We start from the raw sequence: 25,020 nt of genomic DNA, 5'->3' as shown, positions 1-25,020 counted from the left end.
ACACACAATTCTATGACGTAGTTCACAGGCTGTTGTCGGACACGTCTCGAAAATCACATCAGATTCTGACATTTTTGCCGATAATTTCAAATGTAGAAAACTCTTGGCGCTGAAATTTCTTGCATACATTCCACTTAGTAAATCAATTTAGTGTGCGGAGTTTGAGGTTCTAAGGTTTTGTGGTTTTTGAGATATCGGCCCAAACATGAAGAAATATGTGGCCCTGCTTGGTGCAGGGATGTTTTGTGTGGTGTGTCTGTCAATGTATATGATGCTGGAGTCGACGCAGTGGCAGCCCAAGTTGGGAGATATGGATCAGGTGAGTTTAAATCTTCCTTTTATCTTTTTAGGAGCTTGACCCTCAGGTCAGCCTCAGCCTCGGGCATGTCCGGGTGGTCTGCCCGCTGGGATACTTTTATATTACTACCGTAGGCGTACACGTAACTGGCCTAAATAAGGTCATTCTGACGTCCCTCATGAATTGCTGGGCTGGAAGGGCCGACCAACCCTTCCCCGACCCCTTGATCCTCTCCCAAAATGCAAATGAGTCCCCTCTCTGAGTCCCATTTCCCATCTCGAAGACTAAGATACAGACACTGAATCCAAATACCCAAAAGAGTAACAGTTTGGGGAGGCCGAAGTCACACCAATGAACCTGCCCTACACACCAACTTTCCCCACTTGAGTTACAATGTATAAGCTCTTCGACTGACAACTAAAGATCTTCCAAGTCAATAAAAGCGCTTGAAACCTATATCTGATTTGTGCCATGCATGAACTACATGAACTTATAGCCCTCAGTATGCTGCTGAATACAATCATTGCAAGTATCCAGATAACCCAAATATTGAAATAAAATAACATCACAAGTTACTTCGACCATTGGACCCTTTTTTTGGACTACACTGTACGACAGGCATTGTCAGTTAGATACGTCATAAAATGTAAGATTATTGTCTATTGTCATATTCTATTCTTCAGGGGTTTTCCAACGGAGTTCCCAATATCTATAATACATGTAATATCGATCTAAACATTTCCAATTATTTGCTGCTAAAAATAGCCACATCGTTTTTTAATATCACTGGTGATAGAATTGCGTCTTCTCTTATCGCTGAAGGGACACTATCTAAAATTAATTACTCTCTTATCCTATCAATCTTACTTTGTATTGTGAAGTATTGAAATATTGATTTTTTGGATGAGTCTCCAGAATACAGAAGTTATTTTGAATGTGCGGCATTACATGTAGCGCAGTAGCTATTTTCTAAGCTGTTCATTGATCTTTTTAGCCGTGACGAAAGGCTGATGACGTCAGAACATCAGACTTTAACGTCAGATATCACTTATCAGGCATATTTAAGGTTTCAGTTGAAGAGTTTAATCAGGGGAGCCAGGATACCAGAAGTTTGATTTTTATAAAAATAATTTTCGGCCAATTAAATAAATTGATATTGCCATCAATTTGACCTCTCTAATCAGGATAATTCTCTATTAAAGACAGCATTTGTCAGTCCTAAGGGCGTCCCTTATTGTCAGGATCTCTAGTAAATCAAGCAATTGGAGTCAATCCTCAGCTTTGATTGTCAATTGAATAGTAAAGCTGTCAATTCCAGTTAAAGTTCCCAGCTGTGGTCGTCAGTTAAATAAATGTTTGCAGCTTCCAACTGACACTGGATTACCATTTATATGAAAACGTGACATATCTATCTGCTGTTGATGTGATTTAATTCTATCACTGCTTGTAATGTGATACATCATTTAAATGTAGATACATTCTATTGCTGGTGCAGCTGGTGGTGACACTATCACTATGATTAGTGTGAAGATAATAGTGGTTCAGCTCGAAATCAAAAAAGGCAGGGCAGAAAAGAGTGTAGCCTAGAAGAGGCAGGTGCAGTTGAGAAAAGGGGCTGGGCAAGAGAGAAAGTTGAGAAAGGGCAGTGTGCGGTACTGAGCTAAATTGTTCACCTGAAACATTGTCAAATCAGTTTACTTGCATTGTATCGGATTGCCTTATTCTTTTGCTCCAAATGCATTTTCAAGGACCAATTTTCTCTCCATTCTTGTCAGTGAGTACAGCGAGTACCATTGTAAATTGTTGGCATTTTTGGGAGTATTCATGGTCACAGTGAAGTCAAGAAAGGATTTGGCACAAGACCTAACAATTTGTTGCATGCGAAAGAAAAGAAATAACACACAGTAAGGTAATTTTGCTCCTGAGCCATTTTGTTGCCAATTTGAGTTCATCAGTTGAAAAGATACATTTGCGTGCGGTCTATTATTGACCACCCAGTTTCACCTTCCATTACGCTGACATTTATACCTCACCACCAGGACTTATGATCTGAATTATTCATCAATTCGATAACTTCCAATAACGTTACCTTGGTTGCTATGCGAATCTTTCAATTTTTGCCACTATGGAAAAGGAAATCAATTAGATACATAAATAATTGTCAAGATACATCTTAACCTATCCTTTAAAGCTGAAACCTGGCAAATAAATGTGGCCACAAAGCAACAGGTCTATGTCAATAATATTTCCAGATTTAGATTAATAAAGATATTTTCACAATTTTTTGGGGTGAATTGAGATAATTCACAATTATTGAAAATCTAACTCTTGCCAAAATTTGTCAATTAAGAGTTCGTGTTGGTACATGTAGATGCTAATATGGAGATAACACAACAACTCACCAAGGAATATTTTTGAGAGCAGCTATTCTCGGCTGTCCAGAAATACCCGATCATCCCCGCGTCAGGGAAGATGACGTCAAATGGATCATTGCCCTTTCTCAACTCTATTTTGAAACAAACCATTAAGTATTAATTGATTCATTAATCAATAGAATTAGTTATTGGTACAGACAATTGATTCTGGTAAAAGGATTTATTTGAATGGCACATACTTGTTCTGTTCTCTCTTTGAACAACGAACATCTTGTATCTGTGACTCTCAGAAAAACAGGAAAACTGCTGAAAAGATCAACAAGAGTTCCACTTTTGAAACCCATCGAAAATCTCATGAAACTGATCCAAAGAGGTTACTCTGCCTGCAATCCTGTATTAGGGGAAGATTTTCTCTTACCACACACAGGCAGTAAGGTTTTCTAACCTGAAGTTTCAACTGTACACTACAATCTTCTTCAGCAGACTGAAGATGGTCATGTTGATGTGTATTCTGCTGGGGTTCTCGATGCGTGTGATAGGTGTAGGCCCCCGTCTCTGAGAACCCCGTAGAAGTCATGTGACGCCAACATGACGATCTTCAGTCTTCTGAAGAAGACTGTAGTGTACCGCCGAAACATGACAGGTGAGGACACCTCACTGCGTGTGGTAAGAGAAAATCATCCCCTTGTATGGAAAGTCCTTTGCCCCACATTCTACTGATTTTCACAGAACTGGATGACTGTCGTCACTCCGTGTATTTGATACAGGCCCCTAGGATAATAGTGCAGAACAGTTACACTTGAGAAATACGTCTGTCAACAACTTGAGTTGGTCTCGCTATTGATATCTTCGTCAGTAGCTACATCACGTTACCGTCTTTGGATCACGATGAGCGATATGTTGCTATTACTCGGGAAGCTGAACAGCGGATGACAAAGTTATTCCACAAGTGTAAGGTGTTGCCGAGTCGGGTTGTTTGGATTAATTGTAGAGAGTGTGATTTCTCTGGGTGAATAGTAGACTGGGTGTCATATTGCCTGTCATAGTTTGTGAGTTCATTGCCAATATTCATGATATCTGGAGACCAAAGTTCTGATTTTAATCGCGTAACTTGTTTATTCTGATTCTGTATGATAAAGAACCGGAGGATTGATTTTTGTGCATGTGTGCCACAGACTTGTCTCATGATGTGGACAACAGGTGTTTCTGAATTCTCTCGTCAGATTTTCATTTCAACAGTTGAACCCATTCGAGTTTGGAGTAGGAGTCTGACGATCCAACCATGTAACCACTTTGGAAAATTCCGCCAAAAATGAGCACTCGCCTGTCAGGACCTTTGACATTGATTCCCGCCACCCTACATCAGTCTGTGCTGCGCTGCCTTTTTATTAGCGTATATCAAGTGCCAAATAAATATGTCCACAATACCTGATTAATTCATTGAGTTTTCAGCTAGTTTCCGTTACTGAGGCTGCGTAATTAACCCTTTGGAAGTAGCTATCTTGCAACCAGTTGTGTTAAACCACTTCACTGCTGGACATTTTGGACGTTATTCGGTTGATCGATGCTCTCCACAGCGTCATTCCACAGCATCACCGTAGTACACTCGTCATGACATCATCAGACCAAAATTCCGGTCTACACCGTGAGTCATCGCTTGTCAGACTGAAATTTCGGGCTGCAGCAGTGAAGTGGTCAACTGACCCAATTGGTGTATCTAACTTGTCTGCGGGCTATCCCTCCTTCAATCATAAGTTCCGAAGTTGAAATGACTAACCTCCAGCCTGGTGAGAAGCAAGCACTCTGAACCTCATGCTCCCCTTTAAACGTACCTGGGGATATATCTTGACGAGATGCCAAAACCTTGTTGGTCAAGATGGACGAACTGTTGCTGCAGAGATATATCCTATCTAATCCTATGAATCAGTTGTTGAAAGTTGTTGGTTAACATGGCTGGTGAAAACACAGCTTGCAGTCCCGAGCCTTTCACTGCGTTACCTATTGATGAGTATAGATCAGGTCATTGGTTTAGCTGCTTTGGAGTCAAGGCCTGTGACCCAAAAACTGGAAGTAGGCCATCATCAGGAATAGTGTATTCAATATTTCAGATTCACGGATCAAATTAGTGCATATTTCTGTGTTTTCTGATGCAAATGTTGTGGTTGTTTTGAGTTTTTCTCAATGATTCTCTCTCAAAGTCATAGAAAAACTGTTTGCACAGCACTCACTGTGCTTGGTTTTGACGGCTTAATGAGAACACAGCTTGCAGTCTGCGGCGTTACCTAAATGTATAGGCATGGGCTGCTGGCTCAGCTGCTTTGTTATTTCTGATTGTGGTACAAACCACAAGTTTGTGTCTGGAGAGAGTTACAACTGATGTTTTCATTCATATTCAATATCAAGGATACAGTTAGATGATTCAAGGCTGGATTCATGTAACAGTGATTAGGTTAACTTTTCTTCATTATGTTCATGATACCCGACCTCTGATTTCGACACTTGATGCCAAAGATATTTGCATCAGGAGCACAAATTCATCATTCCTGGATCCGAGTTTTTCAACTTGTGCACACGTCTAGCTCATGCTTAATATCTCTTCTCAAAATGATTTCTTGTGGTGAATAGTATTCTGCTGCTGCCATCACTTGGAGGGAGGGGGCTGCTTTGGGTTTTGGGGTGGTTGTGATGTGATGATGTAGACTCCAGCTAAATCAGTGAGTTAATGCGATTGGCCCAGTTCCACCAAGGTCTTGGTTGTTGTTGGTATGAACTGCTTGATTACCTTGGTATGTTGGCTACTTATCAATGCACATGGGTAACTGGAGACCAAGTGTGTAAACAAATCAGACCTCTGCCAACCATGGCATTGATTCAGTACTTTTCACAAGTTCATTTATATCATTTTATGCATTCAATGTTTGAAGGGTTAAAAAGATATCCAAGTTTCACAGCCGTCTCTCAAAGTTCCTTTGTTGTCAATTTTGAATGAGGAAAGTAAACATGACGATTCAGGAACGGAAGTTCTTTCCTGTTCCCCACTGAAACTGTTTTGATGATGTGAATGGTTTAAAGTCAATTTCGACTCTGCATGATTTGTTTACAAGTCATGCCAAAGGGAAGTGTGGTTTTGTTCTCGAGTTAGAAGTGTTCGTCTGCATCTAAAACAAAAAAAAACTGCACCCATTACTGGGCGTAAAATCTATGTTCTGCCAGAATGCAATTTACAAACATATTCAAAGATTAAAAAAATATAACTGGTGGGATATTTTATTCAGATTATTTTATCTGCAGATTTCAAGTTGACAGGTTGTCGTTCATTTGTTTTACAGGATACGGTACTCAAATGGTAGATTGAAGTCGGGAAGTAGTCCATAATATGTAGACTGTATGACTAATTACAGACAACAGTAGCAATGAAGGAAGTCTGTACTAGCCTAGCCAGACATGCCAGAGCGGATTTGTTTATAGAGATTGAATGGTACTACATGTACCTTATAGGAGAGGAACTTTTAATTTTGTGTGCTAGATTGTTCCTGTTGCTTTTGGTGATCTTTCTGTTGCTAAGGAACTATTTGCTGAATACCTCATGTTACTGTTGTTGCTAAGGGGATTTATGTTGCTAAGCAAGCTGTGACAGTTGCTATGGAAATAGGTACGGTTGTGATTGAGTCAAAGTTGGATGTGTTCTTTATGAAACCATTGCAGTGGGATAAACATTACTGATGAAACATGATGACTGTTGCTAAGGAGATGCAAAGTGTGTTGCTATGGATATCTTTTCCTTATGTTTCTGTTGCTAAGGACATCTTCCTAGTTGCTAAGGGGGTTGATACAATAAGTCAGAATGTAGTCACAGCACTCATTAGTTGGGAGGTTCCTCATAACACCTTGTCATAATTTGCATTTTCAATATCGTCGCTAAGGAATCTGTTACCATGCCGATAAGAAATCGCAATGGAGACCTTGACCTTGATGCTGCCCAAGTATTCGTAAGGATATTATCTAGAATTCTCTTCAACAAAGCATTTCTGCTCTCGGTGATGATGGTCTGCGTTGTGTATAATGTTTATATTAACTTCTCGTCGGGGTATTATGTGGAAAGGCGGAAAGAGGTCAAGGTAAGTCGATTGAAGGTCAAGGTTATTTGCCTGATGACTTTTGTTTCAGCATTAATGAAAACTTATATTCAGGAACACGAAAGGATAAAGTGTTGGCGACTTTCACACTTCAGGGTCAAATTTTTCTAATCGACAGTAGTTATTTAGCGTCACCAACCCATGGTCTGACTGTATTGAATATCACCCCTTCTTTTCATCAACTGTTTCTATCGTTATAGATCGAACTCAATAATCTCGAATATAAGATCAAATCGATAGAGAGCATCTTAAAACGCAACCAAAAGACAATAAACTTGATAAAAGATACGGTGAAGGATCTCAGCGACGGAGATGCCGAGAGTATTTCTCGCTTAAAAGGAATATTCAACGACGACGCCATTGTTAAAATGAACCAAGAAGTGGCGGCACCGAAAAATCAAAATGGTGGTGGGAAGTTGGTGGTCGCTGCAGGCCCGCGGAGAGTGATAGGGGTGCCCGCGGGCATGTGTACGTTTGCAGAGACGCCCGCTTTGGAGCCGAAGGTTCAGGTGAGAGAGTTCAAATTTTTTCGCCAATTCGCTAAAATTTCTGTGTTTTTATTTTCTTTGCAAATCCACAAAACTACGCCGCAAACATTTAGTGGTTAACTGTATCACAAGACCTTTCTCCTCCTTTGTTCGCTGAGAATACTTCAATTACCCCAATGTAAAAAGCAATTAACTTGATTGACATTAATTGCCTAATTATACTTTAGTATATTCCTTCACAGTGTTAATACCATGATAGGCTGGCCTAGATAAAAAAGTCAGTGAATAGGTTATGAGCCGTGAGTTACATAGCACCACTTACAGTCAAATGATGCTATATTGCTTTGTGAAGGAGGCTGATTAAAAATCCCTGTGTGGTTCGTTCTAATGACTAGCCACATAATCAACAATAACAATGGCAATTTTTATATATTACTGGTAGCGCGTTTTAATGTGGCGGTCTGTCTCAAAGTACTTCAAAACACCTGTCATTATTGAGGCCTCTGCAGAGACACTGCTACTGATCATGAATTACCACACACCTGAGCTTGACCTGTTAAGTACTAAGTGACAAACAGACATGCTTCAAACCCGAGACCATGTACATTTCACCAACAACTCATGAAATAGTCTTTGGTACCGGTACCTCAGAAGCAACTGTGAGCCCTCAAGCTGTTTTTTTCGTTGAAGAAATATTACAATATCTTCTGTTTTTCTTTCCCACTAAGTTGAAATAGGTGAAATACCTCCCAGTTCCTACTTCAGTGTTTGTTCTGGAATTGGAGGTGTTATTCTCCGTGGAGTATTCCTCCTCCAAGGCAGAATGAGCACTTAGCGTGCCACTACAGTTAGGTGCCAGTTTGGTTTATTGGTCAGGTGACTCCATTATGGCCAGCGCTGTATTTAATTCTTCCATTGCAGATGTTAGATGTCTTCAACACTATTCCATTTGACAATAATGACGGGGGCGTATGGAAACAGGGGTTCCCCATCACATACCCCCTCGACCAATGGAACGAGCAGCCACTTAAAGTATTTGTTGTGCCACATTCACACAACGATCCAGGTAACTTGGGCCGACTTTTGTCTCATTTTGAAAAAAGTTCTTCAAAATGTAAATTTTTCTAAACTTGCCACAATTGGTGGAAAAACTTAGGAAAATTTTTGGTAGAATGGGAACGAGGTTCTCCTGGAAGATTATACACATAACCTTGTTCCCAGGGTAGTGATATATTTTGTTTTTCATAATATTTCTTATTCTGACTTCAGGTTGGATCAAAACATATGAAAAATATTACCAAGACCAAACAAAGTTTATATTTGAGAATATGTTACCAAAACTAGAGGCCGACAAGCGTAGGAAGTTTATATATGCTGAGATGTCTTTTTTGAATCTATGGTGGAATGATATCGATGAGTCGAAAAGGAAGAGATTAAAAAAGTAAGTGGAGTAGAAGTCACATGTACCTTTGTGTCTCACGCATCAGTCTTCCACCTTTTCCAGCATGGATGCTCACAGATTCACACTATTTCTCCACGATCTGACTGTGTTATGGGTACTGCGGTTTCCTCCTACATTTTACTCCATTCTCTTCCAGCCTTATAGACAATGGTCAGCTGGAGATAGTGACCGGCGGCTGGGTCATGAACGACGAGGCCAACACCCACTATTTCTCCATGATAGATCAGATGATAGAAGGCCATGAGTGGCTGAAGAATCAGCTAGGTACGCGACAGGGTAACCCGAGTATGTGCCCAGTGGTGGACTCACCCGCAATCTACCACAAGAGAACACAGAATGTGGGAGACAATCTGTGTCTCATCCACAATTCACTGCAAGAGAACTCGAGTGTGGTTTCATGAACGTGGTGGATGATCTAGGGAAGGATCCACACCCATTGCTCCGCAGGAAGGGAGGCTTCTGACATGAGCTTAGAACACCTCAAACAGAGTTCCTCCCCAAGACCACTACCTGGTCCCATATCTAGTGTGCTGGAACTTCACTAATCAGTTTAGGAATCAGTTTGCTCCAAGACTTCTCGATATCGGCAGATGCAGCAATCTGTTCAGGAAGCCTCGCTTGTGTACTTCAAACCCACAAACTCTCAGTGATTTCAGCTGTGGCTTTAAACAGGATGTATTCATCTCGACATTTCTTCCTTTTTTCAGGTGCGAAGCCTGTCAGCGGCTGGGCCATTGACCCCTTCGGCCACTCCTCAACAATGGCGTACCTCCTAAAAAAGATGGGCCTAAAAAACATGCTGATTCAGCGCATTCATTACTCAGTCAAGAAACATTTAGCTAAAAATAAGGAGTTGGAGTTTATGTGGAGGCAGACGTGGGGTAAGTACAAGGTCATATTATGATAAGGTTCAAGGTCATATAGTGATGAAGTTCAAGGTCATATATGAGTCGGATAGTTCTTGTAAACTATCATTGCTTGTGCTGACATTTTGGATCAACTTGAGGTTGGCCAGAGTGTAAAAAGCCGCAACTTCCCCACATGTGGACTCAAATTGTTGCTGAATGCTTCACACTTTTCTGAATGCGTATTCAAGTGTCCTTTCCTTCTCCAGACCACTCCGGTGGGACCGACATCTTCACCCACATGATGCCCTTCTACAGCTACGACGTGCCCCACACCTGCGGGCCCGACCCAAAGATCTGCTGCCAGTTTGATTTCAAGAGGTTGCCGGGGGGGACGGTGTCGTGTCCCTGGAGGGTGCCACCTCAGCTTATAAATGATGGAAATATAGAGGAAAGGTACAGATATTTTAGGTTAAAAATGTTTCCTGTGAAGAACTGTCGGCAGTTATGAATATCCTGTTAAAGGAAATGAGAAAAATTAGCCAAGACAGCCATGATGTATTCAGAGTCGTTAAGTTTGATGTCTATAGAATGGTAAATTGTTTGGGTCACCCCTATATATTTGAGTGTCAATAAAAGGCTTTTATGTTCCTTTCCAGAGCGCACACTTTACTGGACCAGTATAGGAAGAAAGCACAGCTCTACAAGAGTAACGTTGTCCTGATCCCACTTGGGGACGACTTCCGATATAACACGGGCACAGAGTGGGACCAGCAGTTTATCAATTATCAAAAACTGATGGATTATATGAACAAGAAAAAGGATTGGAACGTCCAGGTTTGTTTTCAATTTGTACATGTGATTGATGGGAGTCGATGTAAGACAAAGAGAGGGTTCAAACAAGGTATGCCCTCCCCTCTCCCAAATTTCATGATCCACCACTGCATTTTGAATTTTTTCTGATTTTTGAAAACATTTGATTTCAGATTCAATTTGGAACACTCACTGACTACTTTAACGCCATCTATGAGAGGAACAAGGTACAACCAGGCGCCAGCGTACCAGACTACCCGACACTGTCTGGCGACTTTTTCACGTATGCTGATCGGGACGACCATTATTGGTCGGGTTATTACACGTCAAGGCCATTCCATAAACGATTGGATAGGGTTTTAGAGGGTCATTTACGGTAAGCAGAAAGACTGACAAATGTATTGAGGAGTTGCTTTGATCAGTGCATAATGGTGCCAAGCCAGTCTAGAACACAATGGGTCTGACTACTAAAACAAGCCAAATTTCAACTGGCCTTGGTTTCCAGACAATATTAGATCTGATTTTTTCACTTCATTAGATGAGTGTTTTTGGTGGAGATCAACACCGTAGACTGAATGGACTCAAGAGTAATCAACCAATATTGATAAAAACATTACTTTTATTTTCTCTTTTGACAGGGGTGCAGAAATTATCTTCACGCTAGCACAATCGCTAGCCAGGAAGGTGAAAAATACAGGCTTCCCAGTGGCGCGCCTGATGAAAGCTTTAGTCTCTGCGAGACGTTACTTAGGGTTGTTCCAGCATCACGACGGGATTACCGGGACAGCGAAGGATAATGTGGTCGTCGATTATGGGAATAAGTATGTATTCTGTATAATACGTTAAGCTGTTAGTCTCGCATGGTGATTCACTCCAGCCAGTCCTTGATTTGAACCTAATTCTATAAAACATCGTCTTTCAGAATGTTGAAATCGTTGATGGATACCAAAAGTATCATCGTGGAATCTGCTGCGTTCCTGCTGAATAAGAACCCGTCTGCTGCCTCGTTCAATGACGACAAATATGTGTTTAACGTCGATGAGAAACGAGAAAGTCATGATGACTTGCCTGATAAAACTGTGATATCTATAACTAGCACACCTATGTAAGTAATCTTCTGAGGGAATTCTGGTTCTTGACAGTCATCTGTTTAGCTAAGCTGGCTGAAAACTCTTTGACACTCGAGATAAACATCACATTTAAGATGGCAGACATCTTGGTGTTTTTTTTATGACACGTTTTGGCTTGATTTCTGCCAATCTTATTGGCTCAATGTTACTTTTGATAGGTGCTGCATATCCTTAGAGATTTCGGGATTTGCAGCCTGCCTCAAAAGGGTTGAGATGTATTTCAATTCCCGACTTACTATGCTCTACCACTCTCATTTCAGTTGTGTTGTGTTTTATAACTCTCTCAGTGTCACTCACGATAGTCTTGTACGCATTTACGTGTCGTCACCTTATATCAAAATAACGGATGAGATCGGCCAAATCGTCGAGGCCCAGACTGATCCCTATTGGCTGAATAATGAGGATATGTCTAACACTGTATATAAGGTAGGTCAAGGTCATTGCTGGCAGAGCAGAGGTCAAACTTTGTCATAGTTTAGAAGTGAGCTCTCACTAGGACATTAGTTCCGATGTACAAATGTTGTGTTATTTGGAACCAGAGCCCTCAGAAAAAAAACCCTGTCCTCTTGTTTATATGCCCTGACTGGAGTCTGAACCAGTTCAGTGGATCATAATGTTTTGAAAAATGTCATGGATTTTCTGAATTTCTGTTTTCCCTTCCAGGTTGTGTTTGTAGCCAAAGTGCCTGCCATGGGTCTCGTGAAGTACACCCTGACACTCACCGGGACTGACGAAGCTGCTGTACACAACAAATTCTCCACAGTTACCATGTATAATGTTAACAGTCACATGGCTTATAATAGGTGAGAAAGTCAATGGGCTGACGTTGCACCATCCTGAGGAAATCAGGGGTTTGCTTCTCTGGCCCTGCACACCTACAGGACACAGCTGGAGAAGTGAACATCAGCCCCTGATTTCCTCAGGCCGGAGTGACACAGGTTTCAAGCAGGGAGGAGCAGGAAGTCCAGTCTCCTTAGCCATGGTCAGCACCAGCACCGGGTATAAAACCAAGATTGCTGAAGACAGAAATGCTGGACAGGTGGATGAAATCTGACATCGATAGCCTGATGATCGATGAAACTATCATGGCTATTGCAACTTTAACTTTTAGGAACAAGTGCCTCACTAGCCTTGTTAGAAAGAACTGTTTGTGAAATGAGGAATCAAACTTGTTCGCATCTTTTCAGTGGTCCGTTCTCCATCGTCAAGAAGCTGAAGGGAGAGACATTCTCATTGGAGAACCCATATGTCAAGGCCGAGTTTAATGGAGGCAATGGGATGTTGACGGTAGGTTGTGCTTGCTTCTGTCATCCTTAAGAACCTCTGTAATAAGGACTCCTTTGGAAAGAGGATTTTCTTTCTTTAAAAGAAGGGGTGGACAGGGTATTGAATTGAAATGAACAATATGGAACCTTATCAGAGCGTGGGTTACTACAGTAGAACCTCTCTATTAAGGACACCCTTGGACTGACGACTGTCCTTAATAGAGAGGTGTCCTGATTGGAGAAGTCAAATTGAATGGAAACATGGCCAAACCTAAGGACTAATTTTCCTTCTTTTGTTTGTTACAGGCCATCACTAACCTCGAAGATCATCAGAGGACTGAGACAAATGTGCAATTTCTAAAGTACGGCACGAGGAACGGTCGTGAGAAACCAGGGGCGTATCTCTTTCTCCCAGATGGAGAAGCTACGGTAATGATGGCGTTCTGTTAAACTTATGAGTTCTGAGTGGAGAGGATCGTCATAACTCATGGAAGTCTCTCCTTGGTTTAACAAAAATACATGTATACCAGCTCACCTTTATATTTCTGGTTATACTGAATATTAATCACTACTTCAAAGGTTTAACATTTCGTCAAACTCTTGGGCCTAATACATTTTAGCTCCACCTCTGAGAGTTTTGGTTTCTGAACATTGTCCCCCACCCAGGTTCATTTCCATTAACCAGCACACCCCCATGCTCTGCTGACCATCTGGTCTCCATATTCTATTTGCAGCCATTAGCATACACGCGTCCATTCATCAGAGTCGTCAAAGGCCCCCTCCTACAAGAGGCCCATGTTTTTCTCCCCCACGTTGAGCACATTGTGCGGTTAAAGAATTCCCCTGGGATTGACGGGATGGCAGTCGAAGTTCACAACATCGTGGATATCCGGGGGACGGTGAATATGGAACTGGCCATGAGCGTGCAGACATCGATACGGAACAAAGATAAGGAATTCTTTACGGATCTTAATGGTTTCCAGGTAGGTTTGAAAACCCATTTTCTCTCAACTGGTCATTTGGACGACGGGTCAGAGATGAAGTTTATGAAGTAGAGCTTGTCTGATCACTATATGCAAATAAGTGATACTGAGCTATTGATATGATGATGACAGCGGAGCTGAGCGAGATGGGCTTTACTTGGAGCCAAGCAGTCACGGCCGTGAAAAGTAGAGATATTACGTTGTGGCCTAATACCCAGAGTGGGATGAGAAGAGCCACAAGTAAGATTTGAGGCCTATGCTATCCTTAATATGATCTGCCAATGGAATATATTTTTCATTTCACATTCAAACTCTCGATTCCAGATGATTCGGCGTAAGAAACAAGATAAATTGCCAATCCAAGCCAATTACTACCCGCTTCCCAGCCAAGCATATCTCCAGGATGATGAGGCAAGATTTAGCATCCTGACTGCTCAGTCACTCGGGGTTGCCTCTCTAAAACAAGGTTAGTAAGTTTACCATTTTCCATCACCATGCAATAATGTTACTTTGAAAGTTGCGATGGCCCCTGACTGTGTTTACAGTATTGTCATGTAAACAAAACTTCTTTGTTACATTTTCAGGGCAAATTGAGGTGATGTTGGACCGGCGTTTGAACCAAGACGACAACCGAGGTCTCGGTCAGGGTGTCCTCGACAACAGACGGACGCCCAATAAATTCCTCTTCCTGGCAGAGAAAAAACAAACAAATAAGGTAAAGTTGATCTGAATCTCCAAGCATTGCAATTGGTAAAGGTTGCTAAGGTCAATTTTACTGTTTTCTGACCATGCCCCAGTTGGTTTTCCTTCAATGAGATGAGATGGGTGCGTGTGTCAGAGTCGGAATCCATCACCAACACTGAAGGTGAGTTTGGACAGTCATTCAAATGCAAACACTTCATTGTGACACAGACCACAAATCTACGTATGACTTATAGGAATAAATCCTGAACCTGATTAGGTTGGCAGTTTCATTGAAGTTAATCTACTTGCTTCTATTTTCAGAAACCATCGCCTCTCCCGGTGGGCTATCCCTCGATCACCTCACATCTTCTTGCCAACCAGCTGGTACACCCTGTATTCGTCCTCCCACAAAACCCCGACGCCAGCGCCGCCAACCTCGTCCGCATATACAAACCACTGGAACGGGACCTCCCATGTGACATACATCTTTTGAATTTACGTTCGATGCAGAATGCGGAGAGTAACCCGGATATACGGTTCCGGCCAAAGGAAACTGCCGCGCTGCTGCTGCATAGATTAGGGTTTGATTGTCAGTACCCTGGGAAGGGGTTAAAGTGTGAGGTCTCAGATAGTGGCCAGGTTAGTGAATTTATGAATTTGAAATGTCTTGAAATAAGTAATCCCCCCCCCTCCGCCATAATGAGATTGATCTTGAAACAAATGAGAATGCTCACCCTGAAGAGTCGTCTAATAAATAGTCAAGGTTTGGAGAAATTTTATATTTCAAACAACTTCTGTTGCCCTCAGTGATAAATAAAGTTGCCAAGTTGTCTCCCAGTTCACTTTGAGAAGGCCAGTGATTAAAGATCCGTCTGCTTTTTGAAAAAAAAGACGAGTTTGGAGAAATCGCATCAACATTCTCATCTCATCCTTTCATTTTCAGCTCCACATTTCCAAGCTTTTCAAGGATTTCAACCTCGCACGTTTACAAGAAGTTTCATTATCACTGCTGCATGATGGGAAGGAATTGGACCCGTCGGACATGTTGGAAATCAACGCCATGGAGATAAATTCTTATAAAGTTGAGCTGAAGTAATCATGAAAATCCATCCTTTGGGCCCAATAAGGATGGAAGGAAATCCATACTTTTGAATTGGTTTTGGAAATTTATCCTTTCGATTGTTGATTCGAACTCCAAACTTAGGAATTATCAGTTGTTTAAATAGATGTTCATCTTCTTAAATGGAGTACATGATTTTGAATTCAGTTTTAAATCGCTGTTCATCCTTTTGAGTGGGATGTCATCTAAAAAGTTCCACATTAGCTAGATATTTCTACGGTAACTTCCATGACTTAGGACATTTCCAATTTCTAAGATTTTCACTGTTTTGAATGTCACTTTGGAGTAACAGTATAAAGTGTATGGAGATGCAAGAGAAGGTGTTAGTGTCAGACGGTTTGTGAATACCCAGATTTATTCATGACTCATAACTTAAGTTGAGCTTGAAATGATGTGCTTGTATTATTTCCCATGGTGCCTTTGGTAAGACATGCATATATATGTATACAGCAATGAAGTCTGTTGATAAAAATTGTATGAATTCTCTCAATTTACTTAACAAAACTAGTGTGACAAATCATGGTGTCTTACACAGAGTTGTGATTGTGATAGAAAGATTTCTATTTTGGCGATGTAATGAAACGTGCTCTGAATTCTATTTTGAGATAACACACAAACACGCAGTTCATTCAGTTTATGTGGTAGTTGTACTTAACTCTTTAATATAGAGGTGTCCGATAAGAGAGGTCAAATTAAAAGGATTCAATCAATTTGGGACCAGAGTAGTGTCCTTAATAGAGAGGGTGTCCCTATTAGAGAGGGTGTGTATAATAGAGAGGTGTCTGCAAACGGAGATTCCAGTCTATTATTTGTGATGGGTAGATATTCTGCTATCTGTATATTCTGGCAATGAAAAGTTGTGAGACAACGTATTTTGATAAGTTTTTTCATTTTTTTGCTGATTTTGTCATTCTGTCGGCTGGCTTCATGTAGCAGTAATTTTTACCAGGAGATGAAATGTACAATTATCATATTAAAAGATGCTAACATGGTGTCAAATGCAGCAGAGGACTCACTTTTTTAGGTATTAGTACTTATATTATCAATCCGAAGAGGAGAAAAGCTTATGTAGCTGTATGTATTGAATAACAAATCACTGAAGTTTAAAAAACATGCCTTTATGCCAATTTATTTGGACACCCTGTACATGTATCTCATTCTGAAATGAAACAGGTGATAAAGTATTTCCAACACTATACTCTCTTATAGCTGATAAGTGACAATGCAGGTACTTAGTTTGTTAACAATCCTCAGATTACAATCAAACTCGGTCATACGGATTCTTACAATTATTATATTTATCCTGGTATTCTGAAAATATGCAGCTGAATGTGTCAAAATACTGTCGACTGCCAAATTTTGTCTCAAGTGTAATCTGTAGTAAATTTGTTATCTTTACCTGGGGTGTTATATTTATATAATATGTTTAGTCTCTGGCCAGTCCAGAGTATTTCTGTATAGGCTTATGGAGGGAATCTTGAATGTGGTGTTATGTAACTCTTTGTATATAATGAGGCCGACGCCCAGTGTTTGGCAGTGCCATATAGACCAGTCAAGGAATAACAACACCTTCATATATTATATCGTCTCTATTTCATTCACCACCGTATTGAAGTACTCGGAGTTACTGCCAGATAGGGGTAACACAAGGATTTTGCAAATAACTGAAATTTGCAAATCATGAAAACGGTAAAAATTATTTTTATTTTCAATCTTTTTCCTTTAATCTGCCAAAAATAAGATATTGAATTATCTTTCTCAAATTGCCAAAAAAGAGGCACAAGAAGTTTGGCAGTTGACAGTAGTCTAAGCTCCTAAAATAAATCTGCAAATATGTAGAAATAGCTCACTTAACTGTAGTATTTTTCAGATTTTGTTGTCAGTGAGGTGTTGATTTAGTTCGTCGTCGGTGAATTAAATGTTGATTTAGTTTATTTAATACCATGTTGTACTTATGGGATTTTGTGAAATGTGTTACATTTAGATGTAGATTTAGTTTGATTCACAATACTTGTGATACTAATGCAGCCTTAGTCGAAAGTTTGGTCTCAAGTTAACATTTGCATACTGCTGACTATGCATATCTTATGTAAATAAAGGTTGTACATTTCAGAGAGTGGATTGGAAAATAAAGTGAATGATGTTTCTATTTCTGTTTTCAATTTATGACTGGTAAATTTTATCATGTTGCATTTCTATCTGACTTCGAACCGATTAATCAAAATATGTTGAAAATATTGAGTAGGAGGAATTTCACATCCTGGCCTTGAGGAAGAACAACACAAAACATGACATTTTATTTATATTTATATTTTTATGTATATCATCATTAGCATAATACAATGTGAGGTTATTCGCGATTCTGTCTTCTAAAGGAAACTGCAGGTCTATAAGATCTATAAGTCATTAACTTGACTAAAGAGAAAATGTCAATTGTCCATCTGGGTATTGAGAGCTACAACACACCAATATCCAGAAAGCCACAACCCAGCACAATCTCCTTCAGAATAAAACTCGCAGGCAGTCTTTTTGTTCTGTTTGAAAAAGTCCCAGAAAGTCCACATGTATCACTGTGTTAATTCTACAAGAGCATCTACAACATTTCCCATGTGTTCACGAAGTTTCCTCTCGGCTAGTGATTCGCTTATTTCCATTTCTTGCACCTGAAATTGAAAAGATGAGACCATTAGTTTTGGATGATGGTGCAGGTATAAACTTACAGAGCAAGCCAAGTGTTGAAGAGAAACATATGCACTTAGGACCACGCCTCTTGTCTTTCGGTGCACAGTACTAGTTGATATGGGACAAAGATTGCCATTGCAGCGGTATAATAATATGTTTGAATAACAAAGTAAGACTGTTCCTTACAATTAAATCGACATCTTCTTTTCGTATCTTGACCTTTGATAATTCTCGCTCCCTCTGCAGCCGTTCATTGGCCTCCTGCACCTTCCTGTCACTCATCACACGCATCGCCTGAAACAGATAGAATGAATGATTGAAACAGGTAGTGCAAATCTGTTTTGAAGACAATAATGGTCACAACCATGGTCACAACCATGTATAATGAATTGAAGACAGTTTGCAGATGACATCTTTCCACGAAGACAAACTGAAACCAGGGCCAAAACAATTGCGTACACTCAGAACACGTCAGAAGGCCCGAGGAAAACGGGAAACCTGCACAAAATGTACTCGCCCTGGCCCTTGTTCGGCTTGTACATTATGGCAATGCAATGTACGTGACTGTGAAGCATACGAAAATGAAAAAACATGACCAAAAGCCGATCGAATATTACTCACGTCTCCAATACTCTGTGACGAGATTTCCATCTCTTCCGCATAGTCTGTGACCTTCTCCAGATCTGCCGCACCAACAGAGTCATGTTTGGCCGGTTTCTTGACCTGTGGAGCATCTTGAAACTCCTCTTCGTTGTCACTTTGCACACCTTCTTTCCCTGCCATTTTTGTTGTTGTTGTCGGTGCTCTTTTCTGTTCTGGCCGGACGTTTTCGGCAGGGTTCAATGCGCATGTGTAGCAAAGAATGTTATATCCAATCCGCGATAGCAGGTCACGTGATGTAAATAAACGCACGTGGTCCAAGGTCTCACTAGCCGGTGCGGAGGCCAGGCCGACCTGCCTCCAAAAATGACGCGACGTCATTTCATGCATAACCCTGTTCCATCGGCTGTAGACTTGGCATTACCTTACTTTCACACAAACCTATACATTACTGCGTAGCCTGATAACGTACATGACTGAATAATAACAAGAATATTTTTCAAAAAAACTCGAAAAAATAACTTCGCCGGGGTTCGAACTCGTGACCAATCAATCCACAGTGCAACCGTCTAACCGCCGAGGCCATCAAGGCTTCAACGGTAGACTGTGATTCTCGTTGGTCAAGTCGTCGCCAAATTGAAGAAGCGCCATGATTGTGACGAGGTCACGCTGGCGGAAGGGTAATTGGGTACAAAGAGTTCCAAGCTAACCGTCTAATTCGATATTGCGACCGATTTTTCTTGATATGTCGTATTTATATAGCTCGGTGATATAAAAGATAATGTTCATAGTTGATTTTAATGTTTGAATGGCTTTCTCAAAAATGTTTTTAGAAGCGAGGTCATCAGGGTCAAAAGAAATAGTCTTTGGCGCCAATGATGTCAGCAATGGCGAATTTGAATTAAGATTCGAGTCGATTCTTTTGGAGTCGACGTCGGAAGTGCGCTTTCTCAAGGAGATGAGTAGATGTCTATGAAAAATTTTTTTCACCATCCTTGTTAATCTTTAAGTTATAAGGCATAAAGGTGAATTTTTCCAAATTTGCGTTAACATGCAGGGTGTCTCATGCGTTGTGCTGTATCAGTCTATGCATGTCTAGACGACGTTGAAACTTGGCCAGATGTATTCTACAAGTGACAAGCTATTCAGAAATGTATAGATTTGTGTGAGAGTAAGGTACTGCCAAGTCTACTGCCGCTGGAACAGGAGTATGCATGAAATGACGTCGCGTCATTTTTTGAGGCAGGTAGGCCTTCTTCTTCTTCTTCTTCTTCTTCTTGATTGAGATCCTCCCGTTATGCGAGAAACCCTGCTATTACGGCAGGTAGAGTTCTTGAATATTACGAAAAAGTTCACAGATAAGGGAATGAAATTCCCACGAATAGATAAGCCACATAGTTCATCATACGTTAGAAGTCTTGCAGAAGCTGGTCCCTCTTTACGACGAGCAGATGGCACAGGGAGCTGCAGAGCTTATTAGGGATGCTTATGCTTGCTTTAGATTCAAGTTTAATCATATTGTCAATATTATCAATAGTTAAGTGGTTGCTGTTGCTAGTGTAGTTGTTGTTGTTGTTATAGTGTATGCCATTCAGTGTATGCTTGTCTACTTTATAGCCCCAACCGTTTTAGGATTGCAGAGCATTTGTCTGGCCTGGCCTCCTCACCGGCTAGTGAGACCGTGGACCACGTGCGTTTATTTACATCACGTGACTTGCTATCGCGGATTGGATATAACATAAGCCGCTACCTAGCGGCTAATATAGGAACCGAAACCTTGTTCTACGGTACGGGCTGCGAAATCGTCCTTGTCTTTAAATGAAGTAAATTCCCTATTTAGTGTTGTGAATCTCGAGGTAAGATGGGTAGAGTGATGAGGATAACCTCAAGAATTATAAAAAGCAAGTATTCGGGACCAGAAATTAATAATAATAGAATGTGGCCAGAAAAAGTTCTAGAAGTGCAGTGTAACCTCGTCCCTTTTTCATGCAACTGCAAAAATGTATACCCATAACACTTGACATGTTGTATAGGCCTATACCTGGACAGGTACAGCTTGGAAGGCCCCCCCCCCACAACTGTTTTAGAGAAGGTCTTACTACTACTGTTTTGATTTTGTGTTCTTCACGCCCAGCAAATGAAATGGTCTTCGGGGTGATAAGCTGTACTGTAAGTGTAAGACCACCTCTAGGGCTCTATTCTCTATATTCTCATATTCTGTTTTCTTTAAACTTTAACATTACCATCCATCATGACTTTACAGGCTGTGTCTAGAATGCAACAACCTTAGATACGGACAAAATGGAGGCGTCGAAAATGGACAGCGATGTGACATCTAGTGGACATGTCACAACCAGTCCACAGGAAAAGTCTGCTCAGAAGACATCAAACCTCGAAGACATTGTGTCTCAGCTACAAGTGAATTCCCAAAATGGAGATTCTGTGGAACATTCCAAAGATTATGCAACAGAGCCACCTAGTGGTTCATTTCAAACTAACAATATGTTGGTTATCAAAGAAGAGATGATGGGTTTCAATGCTGAGCAAGTTGGTGGATCAGCCGCGACAATGGTACAGCCGGTTGAGAATGTGGCTTCCTTCGTTAATGTGAAACAGGGGCAAGATGCTGAAATGTTGTCTCGTGTAAAGGGCACGATGACAAAATGTGGCATTGGGAGTGTCAAAAACCTTGTTGAAAAGGTGGACAATTGTGAGGAGTTCGAGATAACGCTTGCAGACCAGGACGCATCAGATGATGCTGCATTGAACAGTGCTGAATGTGGCTTGTCGTCACAGAGTGATGACGTCAACCCCACAGTTTGCAATCAGTTGGATGGGGCTGCTGTACCGGTTGGAAACATGTTCGGAGTTGGTAAAACTACATTCGGAATGAATAGCTCTGGTTCCTTGGGTGCAGGGTCTTCTCAAATCGGGTCCTTACAATTTGAATCATCTCGCCTTGGTCTGATGGACGAGGTGGTCAATTCAGTCATCACTGCATCTCTTGATTCCGGCCAATGCTGTCGCTGCAATGAGACATTCTCTACACCATTCCAATTGAATGAGCATGAACAATCTACACACAACATCAAGAAAGTTTACGACTGTATCGAATGCCCATACTGGTCGGAATCAATTGAGGATTTACAGCGCCATCTTGCAGTGCATGAAGCAATCGCGAAATCGCCACATTCTCACGTTACGAGTCCTCATTGCATGGATTGTTTAGACGTGTTTGTTTCAAAGGAGGATCTGAGTGCACATAAGTGCCATGTTTACAAACACGCAATGATGGTCAAGGTCGGGAAGAAAGCAGAGGCCGAAACGTTGTCAAGTCTGGAGGAGAAGATTTCTGATGACGCTTCTTTGAATCTGCCGCTGAGCTGTTTGGTTTGTGCGGCGAAATTTGACGCACTTTTCCTGCGGGATTACCATTATAAGTCGGTGCACAAGGTTGCTAAAGTTTATCACTGCGGTTCATGTTCTTATGGAGCAGCAGCATATCGTGAGATTGATCGTCATCAGCGCATGCATCAAATGTTGGCGGGAAAACCACCGCCTTTTTTGTGTAAGTTATGCAGCGATATCTACACCCACAAACATACTTTTGAGCGTCATATGATTCAGGACCATGCACCAAAGCCACCTGTTGGCTTATTGAAAACCAAAATTATGTCGATTGACTCTTTGAAGGAAAGGCCTGAAAGTGCCGCGTCAGTGAAAAAGGTCTTGCACTGTGCGGTTAAGGAGTGCAAAGCTGTGTTTAGGATTTCTACAGATCTTGATCAACATTATGCGCAAAAACACGGAATGCAGCAGCCGTATGGTTGCCGCAAGTGTAAGTTTCGGACCGGCGCTTATGCTACGCTTGAGAAGCATATAGCTGACCATTTTAAAACCAAAGACAGCCTACCAACAACTCGACCAGTAGTGCAAAGACAGCGGAAAATGAAGATGGCGAGTGTTACTGATCCCGTGAGCGGAGAAGTTAAACAGGTCCCGGCAACAGATCCAGGCTCCAAGGACAAGAATACGAAACCAAAGAAGAAGCGTTTTCTAAATGTTGATGACCCTGACCCAATGGAATTCATAAAAACATTCTACTTTTGCTATTTCTGTTCTGATAAGTTTGCTGAGCAAGAAACATTGGATGAGCACATCCAGAGTGTCCATGAGGGAGAGAAAACATTTGATTGTCCGCAGTGTGAGTTTAGATCATGGGATGAATCTGGTCTGAAATCACATATGAAGTTCCACCGGTACCGTAATGAAAAGACACATTTTAGGTGCCAGGAGTGCGGTGCTTATATGTACTCGAGTGCAGACTTCGAGCACCATCATGTGACTGTCCATGACAACCTTAAACCGTACAAGTGTCGAGTATGTGGGTTTGAATGTGCAAAAAACGGTTTGTTCAAAGGACACATCCGCCGCCACACCAGGCCACATGTGTGCCAACTTTGTCCGATGCGTTACGCCGAGAATTGCGATTTGCGCCAGCATATGTTGTCACATGAACCAGAACTCCCGTTCAAATGTGAAACTTGTGGCAAAACATTCAAGAGGCAGCGATTGGTTGAAGTTCACGCAAAAATTCATACCGGTGAAAAGGATTATTCTTGCGATATTTGCGATAAAAAGTATCACTCGCGTTCTGGTTTAACGACTCATAAGAACTCTAAACACCGTGGCGGAAAAACTTATATGTGTGAACAATGTGGGAAATGTTTTCCGACATCGGGACATATGGCGCGCCACCGCACTACACATAGTGAGGAAAAGACGTTTGCATGCCATATTTGTGAGAAAAAGTTCAAACGACGGGAACATTTGAAATGTCATGTCCGCATGCACACGGGCGAGAAACCATACGTTTGCGATTATAATAACTGCGGAAAAAGTTTCAAACAAATTTGCGGTTTGCACGCACATCAAAAAATTCACACTGGGGAAAAACCTTACATATGCAAACAATGCAACAAAGCATTTACATATTCAAGTAGCATCAAAAATGGCGCTTGTACGCAGTGTCAACCGAGGTCGGAGAAATGGAAATATAAGAGAAAGCGGAAGAAACGTAAGCTTAGCGATTTTGATTCCGAGTCGGAATCTGACGCGCCGAAACGGAAATCGTCACGACGCAAGCCAAGAGGGAAACGGAGTGATGACTATGATTATGGTTCTTCTGATTTTTCCGATTCAGAATTCGAAGAGAAGGTTGCGCAACCGTTTGGTTGTGATAGGTGTGATTTGAGATTTGAGCACCAGGAGGCGTTGGATTCCCATAAGGTGTTGCATGGGAAGAATGAATATGGGATGCTACATTCCGAAACAGATGTTCTCAACTCACTGATGGTGAAATCTTGAAAAAGTTTACCAAGAGTTTATTAGACACATATTGCATGTAAATGTCTTTATTTGTATCTTCATGGTATGGAAAACTATATGTCATATGGATATCAGACTCCTAGGCAGTCTATTTTGTCATCCTGGTCGTCCTTCCTTACCGGGTGACGGGACGAGGCATTTGTATAATGTATCTATGAAGGAAGTGTGCTGTGCTGATGGTTTTCAACATCCAATGTACCTGCTCCTTTTCACATAAGTATGTTACAGATATCAAACTGAGAACTATTGCTGTAATTGAGGAATGAATCATTATACAAAAAATGGTATTCATGAACATGACTGGTTGTCTTTGTTTCTTTAGGATCATGGAGGGATAAAAGGGGCCAAGTCTGCTGGAGTGTTCTCTAAAGCGACTCCTCTTGATTAAAACATAGTGACAGTTTGTCTCCAATTTGCACTACTAGGTTGTACCATGTGGACCTCTGCCTCTCGTGCAATTCAACTTGGTTCAGACATTGTGACAGGTCTCTTCTGGTTGCGTTTCCACTTGGTTGTGCCTTATGTCTGTCCCTTACCACTTGGTTGTGCCATTGAGACCGGTTGTCTCTAATGACTGGGATTCGATCCACTTGGTTGTGACATCATGATGGTTGTGCACGTCTCTTATACAATTCCACTGGGTTAAGACAGACTGTCTCGATTGACTCAGATTTCAGTTGGTTGTGACATGCAACAGTGTTTCTGATGGTGGTCTTGGGCGTGACTTTGTCCCAAACAGAATGCTGGTTGT

At 41.3% G+C, this 25,020-nt stretch overlaps 3 protein-coding genes across 5 annotated transcripts; 2 read left to right on the top strand and 1 right to left on the bottom strand.

The window, feature by feature from the left end:
- Positions 1–31: 31 nt before the first annotated feature.
- LOC135498633 (alpha-mannosidase 2-like) lies at positions 32–17,748 on the top strand. Of its 3 annotated transcripts, none has more exons than XM_064789002.1 (21): positions 4,838–5,122; positions 6,003–6,791; positions 7,010–7,318; positions 8,219–8,363; positions 8,567–8,738; positions 8,896–9,023; positions 9,467–9,640; positions 9,874–10,060; positions 10,264–10,441; positions 10,591–10,793; positions 11,056–11,238; positions 11,340–11,522; positions 11,808–11,973; positions 12,211–12,350; positions 12,735–12,834; positions 13,119–13,241; positions 13,547–13,795; positions 14,120–14,261; positions 14,380–14,510; positions 14,801–15,118; positions 15,423–17,748. In XM_064789002.1, exons 2-21 carry the CDS (start codon positions 6,609–6,611, stop codon positions 15,573–15,575), a joined length of 3,567 nt encoding a protein of 1,188 aa, XP_064645072.1. In that variant the 5' UTR covers positions 4,838–5,122; positions 6,003–6,608; the 3' UTR covers positions 15,576–17,748. The 3 variants fall into 3 exon arrangements, with proteins under 3 accessions (XP_064645074.1, XP_064645072.1, XP_064645073.1); XM_064789003.1 differs by lacking the exon at positions 4,838–5,122 and having other exon boundaries at positions 5,659–6,430; positions 6,597–6,791; XM_064789004.1 differs by lacking the exons at positions 4,838–5,122; positions 6,003–6,791 and adding an exon at positions 32–319.
- Positions 17,749–17,910: 162 nt separating this feature from the next.
- On the bottom strand, positions 17,911–19,086 carry LOC135498634 (huntingtin-interacting protein K-like). The gene is made up of 3 exons (XM_064789005.1): positions 18,903–19,086; positions 18,468–18,575; positions 17,911–18,262 (listed from the first exon to the last, which is right to left on the bottom strand). Exons 1-3 carry the CDS (start codon positions 19,062–19,064, stop codon positions 18,167–18,169), a joined length of 366 nt encoding a protein of 121 aa, XP_064645075.1. The 5' UTR covers positions 19,065–19,086; the 3' UTR covers positions 17,911–18,166.
- A 1,570-nt stretch (positions 19,087–20,656) lies between these two features.
- On the top strand, positions 20,657–24,545 carry LOC135499078 (zinc finger protein 658B-like). Its single transcript, XM_064789716.1, has 2 exons — positions 20,657–20,737; positions 21,145–24,545. Exon 2 carries the CDS (start codon positions 21,183–21,185, stop codon positions 24,246–24,248), a length of 3,066 nt encoding a protein of 1,021 aa, XP_064645786.1. The 5' UTR covers positions 20,657–20,737; positions 21,145–21,182; the 3' UTR covers positions 24,249–24,545.
- The last annotated feature ends 475 nt before the right edge of the window (positions 24,546–25,020 follow it).

The sequence above is a fragment of the Lineus longissimus genome, chromosome 14 (assembly GCF_910592395.1).
Source record: "Lineus longissimus chromosome 14, tnLinLong1.2, whole genome shotgun sequence".
NCBI classification, from domain to species: Eukaryota; Metazoa; Nemertea; class Pilidiophora; order Heteronemertea; family Lineidae; genus Lineus; species Lineus longissimus.
This window is presented reverse-complemented; position numbering and strand designations above follow the sequence as displayed.